At 48.9% G+C, this 8,912-nt stretch overlaps 1 protein-coding gene across 1 annotated transcript; it reads left to right on the top strand.

Annotated features, from left to right (window-relative positions):
• Window positions 1–5,463, top strand: OTOP3 (otopetrin 3; the record flags this gene model as incomplete). Its single annotated transcript, XM_084298311.1, has 6 exons — window positions 1–391; window positions 1,382–1,518; window positions 2,251–2,309; window positions 2,865–2,983; window positions 3,602–4,533; window positions 5,293–5,463. The coding sequence occupies 6 exons, from the start codon at window positions 1–3 to the stop codon at window positions 5,461–5,463; spliced, it is 1,809 nt and encodes a 602-aa protein (XP_084154437.1).
• Window positions 5,464–8,912: the final 3,449 nt, after the last annotated feature.

The raw sequence follows: 8,912 nt of genomic DNA, 5'->3' as shown, positions 1-8,912 counted from the left end.
ATGTCAGGCGACAAAGTCTCGAGGCAAAAGCCCTGCCACCACTGCAAGAGGAGGTCGATCTCAGCCCCAGCGGGCACCGCCATGATCCACTATGAGAAGTCCTGGCTGTACCGCCACTGCTCGTCTCTGCAGCAGCGCGACAGGCAAGCTCAGAAAGCCGGGCAGCTCTTCTCGGGGCTGCTGGCCATGAACGTGGTGTTTCTGGGCAGCGCCTTCATCAGCAGCATGATTTTCAACCACGTGGCCATCACGCTGGCCGACGTCTGGATCCTGCTCTCCATCCTCAAGGTCGTGTGCCTGTGCTGGATCATCTACTACCTGCTGGGCACCAGTCGGCAGCCCCACGCCGTGCTCTACCGAGATTCTCACGCGGGACCAGTCTGGATTAGGGGTAAATTCTGCTTTTATTTACCAGCTCATGCCTTCCCCCTTCTTCCTGAAAGATACAGAATTCCCTGCTATTAAAAGATCTAGAAGCCACAGGAGATGTAGGTAGGGCAATGTGAGTCTCCCAGTGCCCTGCCAGCTCGTGGTGCAAAGCCAGGGAATGACAGGGGCACAGGGGATGCCACAGGGAGGAAGCAGAGCAGCCAGGGGAGCCTTGAATTTGATTTTCCTTCAGCCTCTAGTGCAACCTCGTGTCGTGGTCCCTTCCCACCCACAGCCCAGCAACAAGCGTGGTGCAGCCCCGGGCTTCCCTCGCCCTTGTTTAACATCACAGCGCTCCCATTTCCAGGGGAAGATTCCTGCCCAGTGAGTCACAGCCCAGTGACACCTGGCTTTCCTGGGAGATTTTCCATCAGTAGCTGCCCCACTTTCTGAAATGACATTTCTCTAAGCAGCCCTGCCTCTAGCCTATCAGGGAGTTTATAATTAGTGCGCTGTCTTGATAATCGAGTAGGGAAAATTGAAGGGAAGAAAGCTGCAAGCTACCCGAGGCTGCAGAGAGGCGTCAAAGGAGAAAGGGAAAACAGCAGGAAGGGTCCCAACTTCTGCAGGTTGCTGCTGCCAAAAGCCTCAGTGAGGTCTGTCTTTATCTTGGGGTTTCTTCACAAGGCAGAAACCATCACCCATCATTACCTTACTTCTGTCACTCCAGATTGCACAGAAAAGGCAAAAACAACAACAACAACAACAACAACACCTTGTATCCAAGCACAAGAAAACACCTTGCATCATCTCAACACCTTAAACCAGCCAAAGCACACCACCAGGTTCAGGAACCAGGCTTCCCTTTCTCCCCTTCTCTAAAATCACAGCACTTCCAAAGGGGAAGGACACCAGCTCTGCACAAATCCAGGAGTCTCCAGTCCCCAGCTGGGTTCAGATGCTCCTCAGACACATCTTTGTTTATTTACTGGTGTTTTTGTTGTTTGTCCAGGGTCACTGCTGCTGTTTGGTAGTTTCAGCGTCCTCCTGAACGTCTTCCAGATCGGCTACAGCATAATTCAAATCCACTGCAAATCCAAGGTGGAAATCGTGTTCCCCAGCATCGAAATCCTTTTTGTTTCCACCCAGGTAATGCACGTCACCCTCCTGGGAGCTTGCTTGCTTTTGCTTTCTCTGTCCCACTGCTGGGAAACAAAGGGGTGGGGGAAGTGGGGAGACTTGGGAAAGTGGGTGCATGTGAGGCAGGCGTTCTCTTGAGCATTGAAGTATCAAATGCCATTTCAAATGACACCCACCCACACTCCCGATGTGCCAGATTAAGAGACAAAGAGGTAAGATTTAGAAAGACATTGCTCTAGCGCTCGCTGACATGCTGCAGAACCCGGATGGGTTTGCTTTGCAACATCAAAGTAGGGAGAAAAGAGAGGAAACTTCACAGAAATACCTTTGCACCAGCCTCTTTATTTGCTAATACATCCCCTGTTAAAAAATAAAAATAAAAAATCCTTTGCATGCAAAGTATCTCATGCCATTTGATACCAAGCCTCTTTTTGCCCAAACCCATATTTGAAAAGTAAACTAGCTCCCACCCCAGCAGCAAACATCTTGGTATACACAAGACAAAAAAAGGTAGATCTCCCAGCCCTCCTTTGGCATTAGGTACATGCACACACATGCTGGGGTCACCCAGGGATGCCAGCACGTGTGCTGGCACTGAAACACAAGTACACGAGTGTCCCTGTGCACAGAGGCAGGTTTCCTCCTACCCAGACACGTGCCTTCTTGCCCGCCTGGCCCTTTCCACCACATGTGGCGTGCTGCCAGCTTCACCCTGCTCACATTATTGTTATTGATTTGCAGGCTTTTTTTCTGTGGCATCACTCGAAGGACTGCATTCAAGTCCAGCACAACCTCACCAGGTACAAAAAGGGCAGAAAAAAGCCTTCCACTCCCCTAGAGGAATTATTCCTTTCCGTGTGTTATCCCCTTTGTCTCTGCCAGACCTGCCTCCCTCTGACCTGACACAGACTCTGTCTATTCTGCATCACACCACCAGACCCATGCTCCTCACCATCTCCCTTTTGTTTTCACACATGCCTTCAACTGCTTCCTCTTGTTTCCAAATTCCTCCGCACTGGCACCATTAATTCATGGGGGTGGTCTCCCCAGTCCCACCACTAGCTGTTGTCTGCAGATGTGGGGGGCATCTGCACCCAGAGCCAGGCCAGATTCACCAGTGAGCCTTCCCTGCTCTTTGCAGTGGCCACATGGGGACATGCACAGCTGTATTCACACATGCAAAGCCATGTCCCAGTGCCCACACACAGAACAGGCCCAAAAGCACAATGTTTGCATGCGTCCATGCACGCACAAGCAAAAAGCAAAGAGCAGCACTTCATGGCAGGGGGATGTACACTCAGACCATAAACAACCTCCACGGGCAAGACTTTAAAAGTGCCTTTCTGTTCATCCAGGTGTGGGCTGATGCTGACCATAGCCACTAACCTCCTCCTCTGGCTCTTGGCAGTGACCAACGACTCCATCCACATGGAGATTGAATCTCAGCTGCGAGAGGTGGAGCAGCGATTGGCAGGTGAGGCTCCTTTATCACGCATCCCTGCTCCTGTTAGGCTGACGTAGATGACCTTTGGGGAGACAACAGTTCTGGATCCCAGCAATTCAGATGTCACAACCGGTTCCCCAAAATTCTATGACTTCCCTGTTGCTGGACGTTATCTAGAAGAGATGAGCTGCACAGGGAAGACTTTTTAACCTGTTGGGGAAGGACGCTCCATGAAGCCATGCACCCAAGGGCTAGGAGAGGAAAAGCCCACTGTAAATTAGCGTTTTTTGTTCACGTTTGCCTATCAGCTGAAAGAAAAAAAAAAAAAAAAATTGCCGAAGTAGAAGAGACTTATATCATTGCTTTACTTTACTTTCTGAGAATATGGTGGGGGGAAAAAGGGCCAGGTGGAGTGGGACAGGATGGGTTGACTAATATTCCAAGAGTACAGACAGAGGGGGGCTTTGCTGTGAAGGAAGGGCTCTCTCTCATCCAGTACTTACAATGCTGTTATTCTGGAATCCTCACAGCCTCGAAGACCTAACTTCCTCCTGATTGCTGTTCCTGCACACAAGAAACTTCCAGAGGTGGCTGTGACATTCAGGCCATCTCCCTCTTAATTGTTGCCTTCCTCTTCTCACACTCCAGGCAATGAGACTAACTTGTGCACGTGCCCAAACACAACCACCTGCAAAGTCTTCCAGAAGGGCTACATCCTGCTCTACCCCTTCAACACCGAGTACTGCCTCATCTGCTGCTCCGTCCTCTACGTCATGTGGAAGAACGTGGGGCGACGCATAAGCCACCACCATGCCCCTCACATCAAGCCCAAGTTCAAGCTCCATGGCGTGGTCTTTGGGCCCCTGCTGGGCGCCGCTGCCGTAATCATCGGGATCTGCGTCTTCATGATGTACCAGATCCAGGCCACGGGCTCAGCCCCCAACCGCCAGGTCTTCGTGATGTATTATTCCTACTACATCGTGCTCCTGCCCCTGATGAGCGTGTGTGCAGTCGTCGGGACAATCATCCATGCCTTGGAGAAAAGGGAGCTGGACACGCTGAAGAACCCAACCCGCAGCCTGGACGTGATCCTACTGATGGGGGCAGCCCTCGGCCAGATCGCCATGTCCTACTTCTCCATCGTCGCCATTGTGGCCACCAACCCCAAGGACCTGTTGAACAGCCTCATCCTGTCCTATTCTGTCCTCCTCATCTTCCAGTACATCACCCAAAACATCTTCATCATCGATGGGCTCCAGCGGGAACCATTCGTAGCAGCAATTGAGGCAAGGCACGCAGGACACGCCGGGCAGCATCCAGTGGATTCAGAGCTGCCTGGTGAAGAGATGACCACACCGAGGAGCGCACAGGAGCACACACAGGCCTCACCCAACAAAGAGGAAGAAGTGAGTGAAGAGCAAAACCACGAAGCACATGACCAGAGACGAGTGAGCGTGCTGGAGCTCGGACAGGAGTTCCGGAGAGTCTCTCTATCCTACATGCATTCCTACTCTCACCTGAGTTGGAAGAGGAAAGCATTAAAAGAGATCTCATTCTTCTTGGTTTTGTGCAACATCATAGTAAGTATTGCTCTCTCTGCCACATCACAGCCTCACTGGGTTGTGATGACCTGTGATACCAAGACCGATGTGCTCTCTTTGTCTTCCTTTTGGGCCACCCTTCCAGACAAGGAAGCTTTGCCCACAAGGTTTCGGTCTCCTGGTGGGGCAAGTCAAGTCTGTTCTCCCATTAATGTCCCACTCCTGTAATTTTGAGCTCCCTCTTTCCCGCTCCCATAATTTTAAGGTCCCTCTTTTACCTAAGAGTCAAACATTTCCAGAGTGCAGGAAGGAGACAGCTAATAAATCCTTAAACATCAGGATTTTAGCTCCTGTAAACATCATCAAAACCATTGTGTTTCATGAGATAGCTGGGGGAACGAGCAACCAGCAGCGAGGCTTTGTAATCAACAGTCTGCAGGACTGGAACTCACCTGATGTGCTCTGGCATTCTGAAGGAACATGAAGCTTCATTACAACCTTAAACAAGTGAACTGAATTGGTCAAGGAAACAGAAATTCTGTAGAAAGATAAAGCTGCCTGGGGCAGAGCGAGGTTATCATTAGGCTTCTGGAAATTTAACAGCATTTGACATGTAGCAAGGAGCCAGAGGCATAACTAGGGAACTTCCCTCCTCTTCCCAAGCAAGGGGACCCCTCTGACACTCTTGAAATATTCCTACAATTACTTGAGCCAGTGCTGACATTAGAGTGCAGGTAGGAGACAGCTTGCCATCCTCTGACTTGTGCTCTTTTTTTTTTTTTCTTTATGCCTCTGTAGCTGTGGATAATGCCCACGTTTGGGGCTCACCCTGTGTTTGAGAACGGACTGGAGAAATCATTTTACGGCTACTCCACTTGGTTTGCCATCGTGAACTTCGGCCTCCCGCTGGGCGTCTTCTACAGAATGCACTCCGTCGGGGGACTTCTGGATGTTTATGTCTCAGCCTGAAACAAGCTCTCCTCACTCCGGAGGCTGCAGAGAAACGACGAGGCTGAACAAGATGCAGTAAGCAGTGGATATGCACGTGGAAGCTTTAAGCTTTTTCTCTTCAGCTTCTGCTTTGACTTCTTACACAACATCTCCATGAGCTTTTGAAGAAAATGATGTTGGTTTATATTGTTATTTTTTCCTCCATAGAGAACAGAATGAAAATCCATTAACAAACTGCCTTACTGCCCTGCAGAAGCACGCTGGCACTTTGCAGTAGCCTGCCAATGGATCCTGTGTGGTAAAGTGGGACTTTACCAGGTGCTGTTGAACTCTTCCAGACAAAAGAATGCCAGAGCAGCCTGCAACGAGAGCAAAGGCTGACCTACACTCCACAGAGCTTCAAAACCCACAGCCAAGGACCTCCAGCCCCACCGCTGCTTGCCAGCCACCGCCCTGCGGCACAGAAAAGCCCTACCAGTGCCAGGCCCACTAGAAGCACACACTCCCAGTCGTTCAGAAATAAACCAAAACCACAATTTGTGTAATTTCCAAATGGACCGTTATGCTGGGAGCTGCTGTAGTGATCCCTAACACTTATCCTCAACTGCTGCTTTGCACATCCAAAAACATTTCCTAAGGTCCACGTGAAGGAACACAGTTCCACAGTGTGGTGCCTGATCAAAGACCTGTTCATGTGTGCTCCGTAGGAGCTGCTTGCTTGGAAAATCCATGGGGGTGCACAGGGGCTTATGACTATGGGTCTTAAAAACAGACTGATGAATGGAAATAAAGAGAGATTGAATGCTCATGTGTACCTGGTGAAATCTCTGGGACTGCTCTTCACTCACCAAAGACCAGACTGAAAAAGTTATCTGGGCATTCAGAGGTTATGTGAGATTTAAGGGCAGGCCTTGGTCTACATCATTTTTCTGTTGTCAGGAGCTTTCATAACCTTTAGCCAAGGCCAAAGTAGCATGGTACAAAATTCGCCTACATTATTGCTTTGGTTCATCTATAAATCAATCCTAGAAGCAGTGTGGATTTAGGATCAGACCATATAAATGTTTTGGGTTTTTTGTTTGTTTTGTCATGCTCTAGATAAGTACACTCCCCCAAGACAGGACCAGTGATGAGAGCTAGAAACGCTGACTACATGCATCTCATTCGCCTTCTAATTCACCATTCAGGCAATGAAAGGACCTCCCTCTGAAACTAAAAGTGAGAACGATTGCGTGAGCATGAACTTTGTCCAATGAGTGCTTTTACTCAGGCCTGTGTCAACAGAAATATGCCATGAGAAATAACAGCTGGATAAATTAGGCTCCAATAAAGTTAATTATTATTCTCACTCCATTTTGTACCAAGAGATCTATGGGAGATGCATGCTAAGGTCTGGCCCTTTCAAATTAAAAAAAAAAAAAATCTCAAAGCTGCTCCCGTTTTTGACAGCGTGGGGACAAGGAATGATGTACTTCATGAGCAAACCCATGACCTGGACATTTTTTGGGGGCACAATAGCTAAAACCCTGTTTTAGTTACTAAGCCTCCACTGAGCGGTGACTCTGCAGGTCTCCCTCTGAGATATAAATGCCAAGTCCCATAGGTACTACACACAGCTGTGGACTGAAAGAGAAGTTGATGTGATTTCTTGCTGAACAGGGCAGATTACCTGAGTACATGATCAGCACGAACAGGAATGAAGCCCATTCTCCAGCTCTTACAAATAAGGCCCTCTGTGTCCTTTCCTAGCACCACTCGGCTCTAACACTGCAGATAAAGGTAAGAAATCCCACAAGGAGCAACAGCAAAAGCACTCCTGTTTTATGGGTCTCAACCGCACAAAGATTTCAGTGCACAGTTCACAAACTCGGGCACCTCGCTCCTGTTTGCTCTAGTTCCTTTTCTGTACCTTTAGAGGCAGTTACCTTTGATGATGTCTCATGCTGTAAGCACAAAAATGGCCAGAAGCACACAGTTCAGGTTCCTTTTCCATAGTGTCATCTTCTTCTGTGATTTAGAAAATCCACATACTGCAGAAGAAGTCAGCACATGGTCCCCTAGCAGCACAAATTACCCCAGCATAAAACAAACAATATTATAAACCTCTCTGTGGGAAAAAATAAACAACCAATTGCATGTTTCAGATAATCTTTATCTTTCTCTCTGTAAATAAGCAAATAGTTTACAGTGCAAGTTGATTTCCACAGAACAAAGATTAGACTCCAAACACCAAGAAAAACAACAAAAAAGTGTTTCCAGAGGGACTCACAAAGAAACAAAGCAGAAAAGAGGATGGAAGAGATCATGAGAACCAGCAGATCCACAGGAGGGAAGAGGCAAGCGCATGGGACACAACGTCCCGTTCTGGCTGTGAGGTGCAAGTGCCATACAGTCAGAGGCTGGCCCCACCAAATCACATTCATATATATGAGAGATTCCAAGTAAAACAGAGACCTCACCCTGCTGGTATCTGAACAGAGATGGGGTCAGGATGGGTGTAGTGCTAAATGGCGAAGTGGACTGGAGATGGGGCAGAGATGGGGTGGGGAAATTAACCTCTATTTCCCATATTTCTTCAGAAAAAAACATTCAGGCTTTATTTCAGCTCTCAGCTGGCCTAGGACTTCAGTCTACTTTCAGGGCCAAAAGTGGAGGAAGCCACCTGACTACAAGCCAGCAGTACACTAACCTTAGGGAAGGGTTACAAGTGCCTTACCTCCCCCCTTATTTCAAGGTGTGAGACCAGTTTCCAAGGAATGATCTCACCGGTTCTGAGCAAAGGCGGACAGCTCACAGCCAGTGATCCTCCTAAGAGGCTGAAGACCACAGCACCAAGGGCTAGGTTTTGGAGAGGGCAAGTTGTCAGTTCGTGACAGGACCCCTCACGTTTCTTTGCCTAAAGACCACACAGGTCATAGACAGCAGCCCCTCCCAGCAGAGTTTAAAATTTGACTCAAAGCCCAGGATGTCTCCACCTCCCAGTGCACAACGACGTGCTGCTGAACCAAGCCAACAGCAGTCAGTCTCCCACTAATTCTAACTCTGGCTTCCCAGACTTTGCAGAACTTGGGACCCAATACATTCAGGATCTGACAACTCGGTCACTATCAAAATGCCCTGAAGAATCAGACTTTGCCTTTGCGCTCTCCACTCCCTAGAGACATGGAGATGTTTTTCCTCCTACAGCTTCCAATTTCCTGCCACAGCTTCCCTGAGCGCCTCCCTCGATTCCCTGCCTTAGACAGTGATGTGCAAACGGCCCTTCCACTCCCTGCATTGCACCAATTTGCCAGGCAGAGATGGAAGGATGTGGTTCCTTTTAAACCTACATGACACCGTCCTTTCTGGAGAAGTCTAAAGGAGGCTACCAGTCTCTTCTCCTTGTTCTCACTGAGCCAGTCCATTCCTTCCTGTGTGTATACAAGGACCAAACAGGGCCTTCCAAAGTGATGCACACACTCTGTTGC

Source organism: Netta rufina (genome assembly GCF_964035555.1).
Source record: "Netta rufina genome assembly, chromosome: 19".
NCBI classification, from domain to species: Eukaryota; Metazoa; Chordata; class Aves; order Anseriformes; family Anatidae; genus Netta; species Netta rufina.
This window is presented reverse-complemented; position numbering and strand designations above follow the sequence as displayed.